General features: G+C 41.2%; 1 protein-coding gene across 4 annotated transcripts in view; it reads left to right on the top strand.

Annotated features, from left to right (window-relative positions):
• CHCHD3 (coiled-coil-helix-coiled-coil-helix domain containing 3) overlaps positions 1 to 16790 on the top strand; it is a 271596-nt gene extending 254806 nt beyond the window's left edge. For 2 of the 4 annotated variants that reach the window (XM_036091682.2, XM_036091685.2), the window contains 3 exons: positions 5189 to 5324; positions 13775 to 13841; positions 16038 to 16790. In XM_036091682.2, coding sequence (XP_035947575.1) covers positions 5189 to 5324; positions 13775 to 13798 — 160 coding nt within the window. In that variant the 3' untranslated portion in view covers positions 13799 to 13841; positions 16038 to 16790. Of the gene's footprint in view, positions 1 to 5188; positions 5325 to 13774; positions 13846 to 16037 lie in introns of all 4 variants that reach the window. The other 2 variants (XM_036091684.2, XM_036091683.2) reach the window with 2 other exon arrangements.
• Positions 16791 to 17117: the final 327 nt, after the last annotated feature.

Below are 17117 nucleotides of genomic sequence, written 5' to 3'. Positions count from 1 at the left end.
TAAAAATTAAATATTAAAATATTTTCAGATGGATCTTGCTGTTTCAAGCCTTGGGTGTAGACGATAGAATTCTATAAACTCTGTTGTATCTCTAGCCAAAGCTGAGTTTTTCTTTAACAACACCCAGTTGAATCTGCGGGTTGAATGGTATGGCACTCATTGTGGGTAACGATCCACTCTCCAGCCTGATTGGTTCGTTGAACTGAGTGCTGGACCGGGTGTCCTCAAGGTCAGCGGTCCCTCCTCTGATAACGGGGGAGACCTCTTGGCATTTTTTGTGTTGAGATGATAGACAACATCATAGCTCACATTCATCATTTTAGAAAATAAATGTAAAAAAAAAAGTCCTCTGCTTTTATTTCAACTTTATTTTTTCAGATTTTATAGCAACATGTATATGGAGACAAGTTGAAACTAAGAAAGCAAGCAGCTTTTGGAGATGTTTGGCCTTTTAAGTGTAATTGAGTTGTCTTTCAGATTTTGCATTGTTAGAAAGAGGCTGTTTACATTTTATTCTGGAAACTATTATTAGGATATTGTAATTTAAGGTAAAATGAAAAAAGTTGAATAGATATACTTGAATTAATACTTTCTTCATTGATAATTGCATTTTATGATAGCTTTATTATAAATGATGAGTGGATTATTACATATTTTTAACTATTGGCAATGGGGTTGAGAGCTTTAGTTTTGTATTATAAAAGCAGAAATCCTGACTCCTGGGCTTAACATCTAATGAAATGTTTAATACAGAATAAAATTAAGAGTTTTTGCATTGTGCCATAGGAATTAGAGCTAAAGATATAACTCCATGGCTGTGTTTTGTGCCTGCTTTTAATGTGGTAGATACCATTTTATGAGATCACCAGATCCCATGAAGGATGCATTGTCACAACCTGCTAAAAGAATCAGAATTATTTTAGCACCAGCCATTCTCATATCTATCCATCTACCCATCCATTCCTTCCCTGCCTCCCTTCCTTCCTTCCCTCTCCCTCTCTTCCCCTCTTCCCCTCTATCCCTCCCTCCACTTCCCTCCCTCATCCCCCCCCACCACCACCACCACTCTGTACTTACTGGTCCAGATACAGGGAAAGGGTCCTTTTTTGTGCACCTGTACTCCTAATGAATGATTTCTGTGTTCCCGAGAGTGTTAGGAATTTGTGGCTGCTGATTGTTATTACATGACTTCTTTAGCCTTCTGGTGGAGACTGGCATGAGGAGAGCTGCCTCCATATTTTCTTTCCTTCTCTGAAGTTACCTTATTATCCTTGCCATTTATATTAGCAGAACTAAAAAGATGGGTAAGTAGTTTCCTCGAAATATAAAGCTCAGACCCACATCAAAGAAGTTTCTCAGACATGAAGGTGGGGGAAGCAGCAGTGAAACCTGCAGATAGCTCGAAAACAGATGGCCGAGTATCAGGGTGTCACCGAGTCTGAAGAGGAGAGCTGAACACTGCCTATCTCAGCTTCAGTTTTACCGAAATGTTTTTATTTGTCTTTGACCCTTAATTCAACTTACAAGAAATTATCCCCAGGAAAGAATCAGAGACAACAGTAGCAGTTTATATCCATCTCCATGTTATTTTAAGCACTGAAAAATTAGAAACAGCCCAAATGTATTTCTGTATTCTTTTCTGGGTTTTTTTCTCCCCGGAGTTTCTACAATGGCCCTGTCAGTGTAATGAGCAAAATACTTGGATCTATTTTCTTAGCTGCCTTTTAAGTGAATATTTAGCATTAAACATTAGCAAAGATGGTTTCACCAGCTACAGAATGCCTTACCAGGAGTGATTTTATTCTCTGTTCAAGTCTTTGGCTTTCCAGTTCTCTCGCTGAATACAGTCATCAACCCCCTTGGTCCTCAGTGCCACTGTGGGGTGGAGTAGGAAGGGCGAAGGCAGCTGCTGGTGCTTGTGGGAGTGAGGGGAGGAGGAAGGGAACAGAGTGTAGAGTCCAGGAAGGAAAAGGAAAGTGAAGAGGGGCGTAGAGATACGTGGTGGGACCCATCAAAATCCCAGTCATTTCAAGTGACCACAAAACTGGGGTTTTTTTCTTGTTTTTCATCAATATATATTTTCAAGTATCGACTTTATTCCACCAATTCCTTTTTTGCCAAGTATGTTTTTGGATTACTGTTCTATCTCTTCTCTGTTACTGTTCCGAGTTCTCCAGATTTGTATTTCGTCTTTGTCTTACATTTCTCATTCACCAGTGCTTTTTTAATCTTATTTTCATGCAAAGACTAAACTGTTTAAATGTCTCTTGCAGCTAAGATTTAATTTTCCTTCTTAGGTATCTTGAAATTCTGCCCTCCTGTTATTTTTGCCTAGTAGTGGCTTTTTCCATCAGCAGGAAGGAAAGCAGTCAATAGAAATCAATTGCTGACTCAGTGGCTATATGGAGGGCTTACCATAATGCATATTGGAAATGCCTTTAAACCTTTTCCTGAATGGAAGGTGCCATGGCTTGTGTTTTATGGCCTTCTAATGGTGGACAGTAATCTCATTTAGCATTTTCCCAGAGTGAAAACAGTGCATTAGAGTAGCATAACAAGCATTGCGGATCAATACAGAGGCAGAGCTTTGCCCTTACAGATTAATCCAAGAAGAATGTACCAGAGTCTACTCCAGCAACTGGGAGACAATTATGCTGATTTCCACCCATTCCCCCCTTTTCTGCTATCTAATCATCAATACACATTGAAATGTATACAAAAAGGATTTCAGCAGGTGTGTGTGTGTGTGTGTGTGTGGACACACACACATAGACCAGACTAGCAGACAGGAAATCAAGGACCCTGGAAGTGAGCAGTATTGATTTGTGGTGATAAAAGTATATTTTGACACATTTCAAATCATAAATAACTCATGGACATTAACTTACATGACTAACAGCTCAACTCAGTAAATGTTTATATACAGCTTAAATTACTTCTTTCTAAGGAGTTCATAGTATTGGATGAATTATTCCATCACAAATAGTTTTTTAAAGAAAAAAAGAAACACCCTCTTCTTTATGATGTGTAGTATGTGGAAGCTCATTCTTTACAATCTTTTTCCTGAATGTTAATGGGGAAGAGCTGAAGAGAAGGTCGGGATTGTTCTTGTCTTCTTTCCCCATCCTCCTTCCTTTGCTTTTAAATCTAAGATATGGTAGAAGAATCGTGGTCCTCAGCACTAGGATAGAACATAACCCTGTTTTCCCATGAACAGTCCTAGGCATTAGTCATGTATTTGCTGGGTTCAGCTGACGTAATGCTTAATTATATTTTATTCAATATTTATCCAGATGTGTGTCTTGCTATAATCAGTAAGTTTGTGGTGTCTGTGCTTCTGCTTTTCGAAGCATAGCTAACTCCCTTTAGATGCTGATGTTCATGGAAGGGAATTAGGGAAATCCATGTCCAAAAAAATTCATAGACATAATGAACTTTGAAATCTTAGAGAGAATGGAAACTCCAGGGATTGGTTATAAATTCTGTTCTTAGGTATTTGGTAGAGCAGTAAGGTAGTGTTCAATGAAAAAGTAAAAGCGATGTAATGTAAAATTTGTGGGATTATTATTTTTTTTTTTTCCCCTGTATGTCTACTTTCCTTAGAAGGTAGTAAGAAGTAAACTCCCTCAGGGACCAGTAACATGGTTTGCATTTCAGTTTTCTGTACAAGCAAAATATGTATTAGCTTAGTGTGTTGGATAAAAGTAATGAGACAAATCATCACCCAGGGGTTTCCTTATTGATGAGAAATATTCCCCCTATGTTCTCTAGGGTTTTTTTTTTTTTAGAACCCATTTAATATAAAATAATGCTATTTCAAGATTACTACAGAAATAAAAAATTTAAATTGCAAAAAAAGAACTGATATGAAAGATTGGAAGCCTCTTGTACTAAATAAAACTAATTTGAAAAATATGAATTCCTAGATTAAAAGTGATAATATGTATTTTTTCTGTGTATGTTTGTTTAGTCCTTATAATTCAAGTTCCTCTACCATCTTAACAAGAATATTTCCTTTTCATTGGTATAATTCATTTGGTTGATTTTATTATCATTTTTCAAGTGTATATTTTAAGATTTTTGGAGGCATTTATGTTTGGTAGTGCATATTCACTGAAAGCAAATCTTAGCTAAAATCTGAGATTTGTAAGTATAATTAGTAAAATTTTAGCCCAGAAAATTTATAAATGTTTTTTCTCCACCCATTTGTATTCTCAGTAGGTTATTGCATGACTTCTATAACAGTCTTTACTTCTTGGGATTTGCCTCCTAGTAGATGTAGGCTAATAAATTACACCAGGTTATGGTGTAGTCAGTGTTAAGTGGAAGGTGAAAGAAGTGGTAGAAGAAGCTAATACAGGGTCAGTGGGGTCGCCAAAAAGAGAGTAGTAGACTCCACCCTCAATGGAGAGCTAGTGAAGCTGTCTAGAGAAGGTTACACTTCAATACTTAGCTCAAATATTGAAAGACGAGTACTTATTTTCTGGATATATAGGAATGGGTGGGAGTTTGGGTACAGGGCATGTCCAAGATCAAGAGCAGCATGAGCAAAAACATGAAGGGACATGTATAGATCAAACCCTGAAAGTGGTTTGGTCAGGCTGAAGCAATGTAGGGAATGAAGGCTGAAGAGTAGGTGGAAACCTGATCCAGAAGGACTTGCCTGGTTGACCTTGCATTTTGTTTAGAAAGCAGTAGGGAGAGATACGGTCTCAGTGTTAGAAAGAACCTTCTGGAAGGCAGGAGTAAAGAGGCAAAAACTAAAAGACAGATTAGTTTAGAGGGCTTTGCCTGATTCCAGGATAAAAGTGATTATGAATTAATGTAATGACAGTGAATATAGAGAAGGAGGACCAGACTGCATTATCTCGAACTTTGCAACCTGTTGGATGTGGGCATGAAAGAGAGAAGTTAGGGCTCTCAGGTTTTTGATTTGGCTGACTGGGCTGAAGAGTATTGGCACCATTCACCTGGTTTAGGTATAGGTTTGGTTGGGAATGTTACAGTGTCCGGAGAGGCTCATGGTGGTATCAATTACTGGAACTAATTTCATAGAAATCATTTTTAGAAACTTTTTTTCTACACTTGCAACATTTATATCTTATTTAATGTTTTACCTACTCTTTAGCCTTGATCTTCATTCTGATTGAAGACCATTTGTCTCACTGGTTCCTGTTTTTGTTTGCAGGCGGTATGAGTTTCGTCCAGTCTGTGCTGATCTGCAGGCCAGAATTCTCCAGTGTTACCGCCAGAATTCCCAGCAGACCCTCGGCTGCTCCGCCCTGGCCAGCCAGTACATGCACTGCGTCCGTCAGGCCAAGCAGGTGGGTGCGCAGGCCCCGCTAACTGGGGCACCAGGAGAAAGCAAGCCCGGCATCGTGGGGCAGGGATAAGGACGGAAGAGCTTTATAAGCCAAACTAGTCGTGATCGTCAAAAATTGCCGTAACAGGTCCGTTAGTTAGTAATCAGCTTCCGTCCAGCTGGTTGTGGGAAGAGCCCATATTCTCCTTGTGTGTAACTCCTTTACTTGCAGGAAAGACAAAGATTCTTACTAAAACAATATTTTTTTCCAGTTGCTTTGAACTTCTGTCCTTTATGATAATTGTGTCCTGAAGGCCATTGCCCCATATTTCTTGGCTAATACTCAAAGCCAGCAAAGAGGAAGGATACAAGTTAAGGGGCCAACAGCTTAGGGTCTGTAAGCAGCAAGCAGTTGTGCAGAGAGCCTGGTTTAGAAACGCAAAAAACAAACAAAGCTAAAACAAAAAGCCACCTTTCGAATTCCATTCAGTCTTCTACCAGTTGGTAGAGCCCACCGGATTGAGCAGGGAAAGTGAGGCCAGAGATGGGATTTAGGCAACACTTTCCATCACTTTTATGTACCGCAGCCATACTCTTCTTTTGACCCTCCCCCCCATTCCAGAATAATTCGATGTTCACAGGACAATGTGTTTTCTCTAATTCACGTGCTTTAGAAAGCTAATGATAAACCCTGAAGCAAATGATCAGTTCTGGCAGGTCACATAATTGCCTATCATTTAACTGACAACAGTTGGATGTAGGTTGTTCTGACAGACAGAAATTGTTGGAAACTTTGATTCTTTCTGCTGACAGACTCCCTAGAGTTCACCTTCTGACCCAACTAAATCTAGTGTTTGAGTTACACAGCATGCCTTTCTGCAGTCTAATTTGCTGTAGTTATAATAAAACCACTTAGTGTAAATTTCTAACACTATAAATTTCTGATATTTATGGGAGGGTTGGTATTGTCTGTGTAGCTGGAAAGTAACATCAACACTAGTAGAAAAAAACATAATCAAGATTTATTAAAAGCCCATGTTTTCTTTAAAAGCCTAGTGGCTTGGGGCACCTGGGTGGCTCAGTCATTAAGCGTCTGCCTTCGGCTCAGGTCATGATCCCAGGGTCGTGGGATCGAGCCCCGCATCGGGCTCCCTGCTCCGTGGGAAGCCTGCTTTTCCCTCTCCCACTCCCCCTGCTTGTGTTCCCTCTCTCACTGTGTCTCTGTCAAATAAATAAATAAAATCTTTAAAAAAAAAATAAAATAAAAGCCTAGTGGCTTGAGGCTTTTTTCTGTTTCTTGCTTGTAGCTCCAACTGTGTAATTCCTAGTAGCATGCCAGTGATTCTTTTCTTTAAAGGTCTTTGGTAGAAGTAACGTTGCTAATGTTTAGTACCTTTTATTTGTCAAAGACAGCTTCTGATATGCTCTTAACAAGCCCGAACCTTTAATACTGATACTAACTGCCGCACCTGGGACCTGCAAGCTGACTCATGGATTTTTCTAACTTGATATTAGTGCCAATTGAGGAGGGGGTAGTAGTTAGTGCAAAGAACGGCTGTGACAAAATGTATGTTTCTACACTGGCGTCTGACAAACATGCCTATTTGCACAATGTGATTTGTAACATTACTCAAGTGACAACTGCAAGGGTGTATGGAGTTTCAACTTCACCCTGACTATCTGGGTTGTGTTGAATTGTTTGCACCTAGCCCCATGCTATCAGTGGCATATATTTATAGAATAGAACAAAGTTACTTTGTAACAACATCAGATATGCCACACGGTGCAGTAGGGAGTTCAAATTGGGCAGATCTGCGTTTGTATTGAAGCTTTGTCTTTTACTAACTCTGTGACCTTGGGCATTGATTTTTCTCTCTGAATTAGGGTGATGTTATCCCCAGTGTTGTGGGGATTACATTTATATAAAGTATTTGGTAAATCTTATTTTTTCCTTCTTCCCTCAGTTGTGTTATTTCATTTTGAAACCACTAAATAGATCATCCCAAAGCACCAAATTATTACTAATGATTCCAAAAGAGGACCCCCCCCGCCCCAATCTGCAACATAATTTAATATCCTTTCTGTGAAGTGTTTTGAGGTACCTGTTGTTTTCACAACTCTTATATTCAAATATTAGGGAGCATATAACACCAGGTAATAATACAAAGATAACTGTCCACAAAGTATTTTTACCCTAAGATGGGCAACGTTGTAATGGGCAAGAAAACAAGAAGCAATAATACCTTGTATTTCTATAGTACTTTAGATTTCCAGGTGATTTCACATCTATTCTCTTGCTTGTTTTTATGACAACCTGAGATGTAAATAGAGACGGTTTTATTTTCATGGTTTTACAGTTGAGAGACTTGAAACCCAGGGAAGTCATGATGGTCAATGTAACAACTAAACCAAGATATACCTACCATAAAAACAAAAAAATTAAGAATGGTGTTTGGTTTTTGAGTTGGGTGTGAGAAGAGACAGCCATTATCCACTAATACAGAAATAAGACAATGAGAGAAAATGTCAAGGATGATCATGAAGTGAAGAGAAAAACATGAATAACAAATTAAGTCGTAATGGAGACTAAAGGTAATAAATAGGGAGGTGGGATTATAAAGGCCATGGACAAAGGTGCAGCTCAGCAAAAAGGTGCCCTATTTTAAGACCACACCAAAATGGCCACAGGGGGTTAATACCAGCATTTCCTGAGCACTTTTCCTCCATACCACGTTTCCCTTTTTCTCAGTGTGAAGTTTGTCTAACCTTGTGACCCGTGACTCTGCCCATTGTTAGAAGGGGCTTCAGCGGTATAGTGGTTCTGATCGTCCATTGTAGCCGATCCTGACTGGTCAGCTTCCCTTTTGTGTTCCCTTGTTAAATCCAGAGAACCACCTAGACATGCTAATATGTAGAAAATGGTCAACATGACAACAACCCATTAGGTCATGTTGTCCATTTCCGGCATAGTGCAAGAGTTTTCCCCTTGGAATAATTCCAAGAACCAAATCCACTCCACTTTTAAATGACTCATAAGATTGGGCTTTCACTGGTTCCCTTGAGGCACTGTTCTATAGACTAATAGATTTTGCTGATTGGAAAATTTCCGGATATTCCTTAGCCTTATTTTTCCTTTCTTCATGCATTTACTCATATCAATCTTTCTTCAGCTATTCTTAAACAATTCCTCATGGGTTGATATGAGACATTTAGACTGTTACTTCTAGTATATTAAGTTATGTATTCTTCATAAGGGTAAAGAGGTAATAAATTGCTGTAATTATTATTTCTAAGACTTAAAAGCTACCGGCTAGCTGTATGAGGTACGCCTTTTAAAAATGTAGGAGGACATCGATTGATAGACTGTGTCTTTTATTTCTCGTATCAGCTTAGCTTCATAGCTTTCTATAAACTCCCCAAGATTGAATTACGTGTTCTTACCATGATAACCTGATTCCTATTCAATCTTGGTTCACCTACCTTACAGGAGACTACAGAAGGTGGGAGAGAAATGGGAAGCCAGGGATATTTGCCGCTAGTGGACCAAAATGTGCCCAAGTTTTCTGTATCAAAAGGAGGGGAAAGGATAGAGAAAGGGTCCCTCTCAGATCTGCATTGCTCCATTCTCTGGACACCCCACTGCCCTGATATTTTCTTGCAACATCTGGCTGCTTGGCGGGTAGCATGCTTAGGGGGCACCTCGAAGCGTTCCAGCTCTTTTCCCACCCCTGCCGCTGACAGCATGGTACAGAAGCTGGCTGGACTCTGGGCAAACATTCTTTGTTCCCTGGAAGGTAGAGTTTTGGGGAAATACTGTAGGTAACATTCCAATCTAGTCATGGTGACCTGGGTTTCGGTTTCTTCTTTGCTAAATTACGGGTTTGAACTAGGTGATCCCTGAGGGCCTTCCAGCTGTGATGCTGTGGGACTAATTCTACTTCCACGCATGAGAGCAAGAGTTTGTGTGCACAGGAACACAACGACGCACGTCTCTGAGCACATTTCAGTCAAGAGGCATCTCTAGTGTAGGCAGCAGCCCTGCTCTGGGGACCTCCAGCACTTGTGCCTCTGCCTCTTAGACTTTTCTGTCCTCCTTAAACTTGCACTTCTGGTTTTCCTGCATGTTGCCTGGCCTCCCACAGCTATATGGCCTTTCCTTGAAGCTGATGCTCCTGACGGCCCCAGGGAAGCCAAAGTGGCGGAATGAACTAGGAGGGGGTAAAAACAGTTTCTCCAAAGGCAGTGTACTGAGAAACAGCTGTCTCAGCACTGCCTGGCAGAATGTAGCCTGCCAGCTAATAAACTCCATTAGAAAATGTAGGCTGTCTACCTCTAGCCAGCCCTAGGCTCCCCTGTTCTGCAGTGGCTTTCACCTATCCTCCATGGATCGTGGGTGGTAAGGGAGTGTAGAGACAGAGCAGGAAGCCAGGTCAGAAGAGCCAAGGAAAGCCTGGGACTAAAAGCAAGGGCCAGACCCAGGGGATGCCTAAGGACGGAGGTCAGTGTGGAGCCTGGAGTCAGATGACAGAGGCCAGTCAGGAGAAGGTAAACCATCATAGAAGTTTAAGTCAACAAGGGGGCAGTGGGTCAGTAGCCAAGTAAGCAGCTCCGTTAAAGGAAGGATCTAAACGAGGACATCTTGTAAGCGAGGCGGTGCCTACCTTAGGCCTGTGCTCCCTGCTGGTATCGTTGGGGAGATCAGAACGTCACCCCGTGGTAGTGGAGAGCGTGAGGTCAAGACCCTGGTAAATGAGGCTGGATCTTAATATGAGGTTACTTCAGCCCAATGCTAGTGCATTCAGTTCTTCATTTCCAAAATGGAAATGGTACTTCCAGTCCATGGGTAACCCCCAAAATAGAAAACCTGAACTAAGATCAGGGCATAGGGAGGGATTTCCTATGGCAGGAAGTGTCAGCCTTCTTAAGGACATTGCATTTTATCTCCCCTGTGACCTGGGTTTGTGTTAGACGACGTCTCAAATACCTCCCTGTTGTCTAAGTGTGAAGAAGGTCTAAAAACACAGTAGTCACCGTTGCTTTAGAAATCAGCATTCTTGAAAGAAAAACCCAGTGCCAGAGCAAGCTGTATTTTATCATTGTTTTCAGATGAATTATAAATTACATCCAAATGATTGAACAGAGTCATAGGCTGTTAGAGTTAGACAGACCTTAGAGATCATGTGACCTAATCCCATCTTTTCACCTGGAAAAATTTGCAGTCACAAAGGGTCAGTGATCTGTTTATGGGACAGAGTCCAGACCAGAATAGCCCATTGCTGGTGCCAAACCCAGCGTGCTCTTTTCTGTAATATCAGCTGTCAAACATGGGTGAACATCAGAATCAGCTGGGGAGCATATTTGAAATGCACACATCTGGCCCCATCCCTGGAGATTATGGTTCAGAAGGTCTAAGGTTGGACCTGGACATCTGAACTTTCAACAAATTTCCCGAGTAACTCTGTGCACAGGAGTTTGACAGACATACTCTGGAGCCCATTGGCCTGACCTGGATTAGAGGTCTTCGAGCTTTCAGAGGCCCTGCTAAGTCTCTGTTTTCCCTTTTCGGGAGTTGAGGACCTGCCACTACCTGTCACCGCTTCTCGGGTCTGAGCCATCTGGCAGAGGTCTCATCAGACCGACCCTGGGAACTTGTTCCTATTTCAGCCTCAGGAACAAATTGGAGGAGGTCTTGGACCGAGGGCGGGAGCCCCTTAAAAAGAAGTTATTTTCTCCCGCTCCTGTTGCCTCCTTTGAAATTGTAGGTACCCCTGGGTGAGGAGCCATGCCTGGTTTTCATGGGTGGGAGGGAGGAAAGAGGTACTGAACCAAGGTAACGTGGTCCCCGGCCAGCTCACGATTGTGACTAACCCTCCCTTGGCTCTGCTCCTCCAGTCACCCTGTTTCCCTCTCCTGACTGACCACAGGGGCCCCTCTCTTTATGCGTTTGCTTCTGATGTCCACAGACGCCCACCTTCAGGGAGCACAGAGATAAATCAAGAAGGTTAATATTCTGGGAAGACCTGTGGGAGCATATTTTTATTGTGTTCAAAGGCTTCTTTATCATCATCACCTAGTGACATTTATTAATGGCTCAGCTGGGCTGCTCATACTCAGGATGACACGTCCGTGTTCCACAATAGATTTCCCGTCCTTCGGTGGGGTGGCCCTTCGGACTTGGAGTCACATCAAAGCAAACTGAATTCCAAACTTTTACATGTGTTATCAGTCTCTTCTATCATAGGGAACCCTCTGAGAGTAATCGTTGCTCTACGACATTTTCTTTTTTTTTTTTTTAATTTGGGTTTAATAGAAGAAATATTACAATGGTAATAGACTCCTTTTTCTTAATAGGCATTTCTTTTCTAGGGCTTATCCTTCAAGAGTTAGAGCTGCAATATGTTCGTGTTTTGTCTGTTATTGCAGCAAGTTGTGTAAACAGTTAATTACTTGTAATTTAATTTGAATATTACACAGAGCATTTGTCAGAGAAGGTATGAAACTAGATCCAGGCATAAAGCAGGGAGAATAGAGAACAGCACTGGCTGGCCAGGGAGAGACAGATCGAGAACACAGGAAGTTAGCTAATCAGATTTGCAGGTGGTCAGGAGTCATGCTTGGTGCACAGGCAAAGCTCTCTTTGTGCTCCTCCTAAATTGAATTTATTGATTACTTTTGCTTCTGTCAGTCCTCTCCTCATTGTGTCTTCACCACTCCCTTGTCTTTTACTCTCCCCACTTTTCATGTCCCTCCTTGGGAAGAACTCAGGTATACCCAAACACATTACCATTTCAGTTCTCCCCCGTAAACCCTCCTGCTTCCATACTCAGCTTTGTTAGGGCTTTTGAAATCTTCGTGAGATGCTGGGTGAGCTCAGAGACAAGCACTCTGAATAGTATCTTAAAAAACAAAACAAAACCCAGGGTTGCCGTAATTCCTCTTCAATACATTGAGACATCCAGTAGCTGACACATGGCTCTGATAGTCAACCCCTTCAAGAAAGCTATAATTCAAAAATCAGTTGATGAGATTACTGTGGAACAAAAATATTTGAGGAAAACAGTGAAGATCATTTTAATAAATGGAAATGGCAGGCAGTCTGTGGTCTCCAGGGCCCCTGCTCTTGTCTGATACTGTGAGCCACCAGTCGTTCCTTCCTCGGTGGCCGGAATCAGAGAGACTAGAGGACGAAGCAGTACGGATGCCTGAGCCATTCTCTCCTTTTGGCAATTTACCCAGCTGTTCATAAAGGGTTTCTGCAGGCCCCCTATACGTGAATGATGAGCAAATGCAAGGAATTTCTTTCTCCACATTAAGATTAAGTGTTAGCAGTTCCTTAAATGAAGGAAGCAATTTTTTATAACTTGCAGATCTTCTCCCTGATTCTTCGGGGAATTTCCTATGTTAATTTATGCGGTGTTAAATTTATACAGTGTTGAAATTCAGCCCCAAAGCAGCTACTTACAGAACCGATACAGAGACTGTGGGAGAACCTATAAGGTGACACTAAATGACACAGACCTTTCCAGGCCTCAGCATCCCTCCAGCCAAAGGTCGTTGGGCCTAGGTTTTGAGCAGGTTTTATTGCATAGTTAGAATAGTAATAACAGAGTGTTTTGCCAATCTTTTTTTTTTTTTATTCAACTTGATGTATTTATTAATGTCTTTGACTGAGTGAAGAGGTTTTGTATCACCTCTGCCACCCTTTGGTGGCAACTGAGTGCAGTTTACAACATGGGTATAGACTGGCCTGGAGCCTTCCCTTGTTCCTGTGTCTTCAAGGAGCCCCCGTGCATTAGCTGAACTGTTGTGCTATCTTTGAAAATCGGAATTTTAATACATATAGCGGGCTATTCTGTGAATGTCGTGATTTCTCTGTGTTTTATATTTGCTCAAAAGTGTTCTGTTAGTCTTTTCATTAGACTGGCCCGCTGATCTTTAAACCAGCCAGGGCCTAGCTTGTCTCTCTCAAAGATTAAAGAGAGTCTCATACTCTTAACATTATATAATCTGGCTGGAAAATTACCCTTACATATTTGGTTGGGGTTACAGAAAGAAGAATAGTAAAAAGATTCCCTAGACTCTCAAAAAACACTTTTTATTGCTTTGATTATATTGTGGTCACTATAGATTATTTTGCAACACGTGACACATAGCTATCATAACCATAGGACCTAAGCTATAGAATAAGGCACAGCCATGTAATCTTGATCAGGCAGATAATAGCTTAAAGTTCCCATTGGTATGTTGAAGAAAGTAGTGAGTGTATTAACTCCCAAAATGCAAAATGGCATCACTCATAAAGTTATAATTTTCTTTAGTAACTAAATGCCTTTAAATGGGCCAAGTATAAATCTACTTTATACTGACTTCTATTTTGTATTAACATATAATGTTGTGGTGAGATTGTCTATATGTCTGGAATTCATCGTTTCCTGTCCAAATAACTGGACACACGGTTGTTGTCTCACACAGATCAAGCCACAAGAGGATAAATGAGACACTATGATACTGGGACATTGTCTGGTCTGACTCTTACATCGTAGGTGCTCAATTTTTATTTTTTCCAACAAATACAGAGCATATGTGAATGATGGGTTTGAGAGAAATCTCACATTGTGGTGTTTGTTCTGTTAAGACAGCTCTGCTGAGCGAAGTCTTCTGCTTTACCTGCTTTGTCTTTCCTTTTTTCTCTAGATGCACCTGGGTTTTCTAATTTACTTCCTCCTTGAGTGTATCATCTTTTGTGACCATTTCTGTATGTGTTCTCTCTAAACTAGTTTGCCTGCTTTTATATCTGGTCTTTTGTGCCCTGTGTACATAGACTTCTTAGTAGCTTATAATCATGGATAAGTTAGGATATCTACCTATCCTGTGCTTTGTGACCCAGCATGCTCTCTTATTTGTCCTTCCACTCTTTCTGTTCTGCCCTATTATTTCAATCATTTTTCTTTATCTTTGGCTTTAAACCTTTCTCTAAAGACTGTTGACATCTCTTCCCAAGGCTGTAACTTCCTTCTAGATATTTCCATCTGGGATTTCTTATACACCCAAAATTTAAGTCCTTTCCCTCATTCCCAAGCTGACTCTTCCCCCTGACTTTTCCATGACACCGCCATTCTCCCTGTCAATGAGGATCACCATACCTTAGGTCTCACCACCTCTATGTTTCTAGCCAGGTCTTTTATGGCTCTATTTCTCATTCCCACCCTTGATTCCTAATCTGCCTCTGCCCTGGTCTTCTTGCCTCCAGACTCTCATCTATTAGATCCCTTATGCCAAGGAAGAAGGGTAACCCTCCTAAATGACATTTTCCTGTTTAAAGACATATGTTGGATTCCCAAGTTTTTTCCAGAGGCCAACAGGTTTTTTCCAGAAAGCCAATGGGCTTTCACTCTGGGCCCTTTGGACACTCTTTTCCTTGGTACATCCTTGGTACACCCTTTCCTCTAGTTAGGCTGGTCTTTCTCCTCTGCCCCCCATACATACTGGGATTGCTCCTACCTCTGAATCTTTGCCGCTGCTTCCTGCCCTCACCCCTCCTCAGCCCGCTCCTGGTCCTTCTGTCTAGATTCTGAAAGACTCAGAGAGATGGTCTGCAAGGTCCTATTAGGAGCCTCCTCTGACCACTCCAGTTTTATAGAGTTCTCTTCCTCTGAACGAGTTAGAACAACTCCTCTTTTGAACTATTACCTTCTCTGGAAGGATACCCAAGAAACTGGGAAACAGAAGGGAGGAAAAAATTTACTTTTTTCCTCTATATTCTTTTGTTTATCTTGAATTTTATACTGTATGTATTACTTATTCAGTAAAATTAATTTTTAGCATGTATTTAGCAAGTATTTTTTAAAAATAGCTAATTACTACATTATATTATGCCTTAATTCTCCACGGGCCTGTGTATTTGTTTCCCCATAGCACCTCACTCACTACAATGATTACCTAGTAAGAGCTCAGTTTAAGAGCTGGGTGAATAAATGGCTGGAAGGGTGTGAACAGATGAACTGTAGGCAACCTTGGGCCTGACCTAGCTGCCTCATCCTGAATAATTTCAAAACTAAAGGGGAAAGCATCACTTTTGTCTTTTAAAGATTCCTGAGAATGGAGAGAATATATCCCCTGCCCCGGCTAGTTACAGAGTTTTACTCTGATAGTTGAGAACTCTTCCTGTTTACCCCCCCACACATACCCTCAGTCACAAAAATAAAGCAATTTCAGAATAGATACTTATCTTTGTAGCTCCATCCAGCATTACAAGCTCATGAACATCTGTGTTCTGCCTGGAGTGGGCAGAGGTTTCTGGGAGAGATTCTTGCCCTCTCGGAGCCTTTGGGATTTAACCTCTACTCCACCCCACCCCCCCACCCCTGTTGCCATGACAGTAGCTTCACCCCAGTCCCTGTGGCTACCAGAAATACTCCCACACATTTCCAAATGCCCCTGGTAGAGAGAGAGCACACATGTCCACACCCCCCAATGATCCAGGCCATGCTCACTCTTGAGTTCAGCTTGGTATGGTGGCGGGGGTGGGGGTGGGGTCATTTGGAGATTATACATGATTAAGCAGTGGTGTTCATTAAAAGTAATAATATTTTGAGACCAAGAAGCGCATACACCTTGTTTTATGTGTTTTTGAGTAGATCTTTGAAAAGTAATACAAATGGTACTAAATAGTTATTGCCATTTTGCGGATCCCTCCTTCTGCTGGTAAAACTCATGTTTTCTTTTTCTCTTGCAGAGCATGCTTGAGAAGGGAGGATAAAGTCAACTTTTAGAACAAGCAGAACTCCTCAACGTTAATTCCAGAGGCGGAACATTTTTTTTTTTTTTCCTAGTAAGAAAGTAACCCATTTAAGGAGAAGACGATTAAAGAGAAGCACCAAAGAGCAGATTCAGCTGAAGCATATCCCAGTTGATCAACTGCAGTTTGAAAAGCCAAGGCCTAGATCAGGTATCAGCCAGCAAGGATACACTGCAGTGTTAGTCAACCCTGTTCATGATGATTAAAAGAGAAAGGCAGACCTTTCTACCTTTAAATTTTAACTTTCAATTCAGCTTTCTCTTCTCACCAAGCTCCAGGGTTGGGTGAATCTTCATTCCAGCAGAGCTGGGGTTGGGGGTTGGGATGGGGGCTAAGGTAATTGGAGCGGGGCGGGGAGAGGGCACCAAACCTCCATCTCAGCCCAGCAGTGCTGGGTGCAATCGTCTAGGCTCTGGTGTTTTGGTTTTCTCTTTTGCTTTTCTCCCTTGACTATATAAGAGCTACTTCATTTTAACTTATTATGGTGATCATATAAGTAAGACAAAAAGGAGAGAAAAATGTACCTCTTTTACTGGAATAATGTTTATGATTACAAGTGAAATAAGGCATTTTTTATCAACATAAAGGCAACCTTGGCTTATACCACCTCTTCTCGATCATGAATACTGACATCTTTACTGCACTCACTATTAATAATAAATATATTTTCCGAAGAAGACTGGCATTGCAGCCTGGGGCCTCGTGTATTCCTTTCGTTGGGTTAGATGGTTATGCATATGGAAATTGAGTTGATTTATATTTGCACATGGGCCGTACCTTTCTTCTAAAACGCTCCAGAGCACTTTGCAGAGCCTCAGATAGGCAAGAGATACTTAGAACTTGCCTCTCAGCTAGGTGGGATTCCGTAAGATGTCTACAAATTGCCCGAACCTTTCTGTCTTTGGGATGACTTAAGTCGCCCTGCCTGGGGCAAGAACTAGATTAGATAAGCTTGGTTAGGAATGTATGATTATGCAGTACTACGAAAATGTTAAAAAAAAAACAAAAAAAAAAAAC

The sequence above is a fragment of the Halichoerus grypus genome, chromosome 12 (genome assembly GCF_964656455.1).
Source record: "Halichoerus grypus chromosome 12, mHalGry1.hap1.1, whole genome shotgun sequence".
Classification (NCBI taxonomy): Eukaryota; Metazoa; Chordata; class Mammalia; order Carnivora; family Phocidae; genus Halichoerus; species Halichoerus grypus.
The sequence above is the reverse complement of the archived record's forward strand: the minus strand, read 5'-3'. Positions and strand labels throughout refer to the sequence as shown.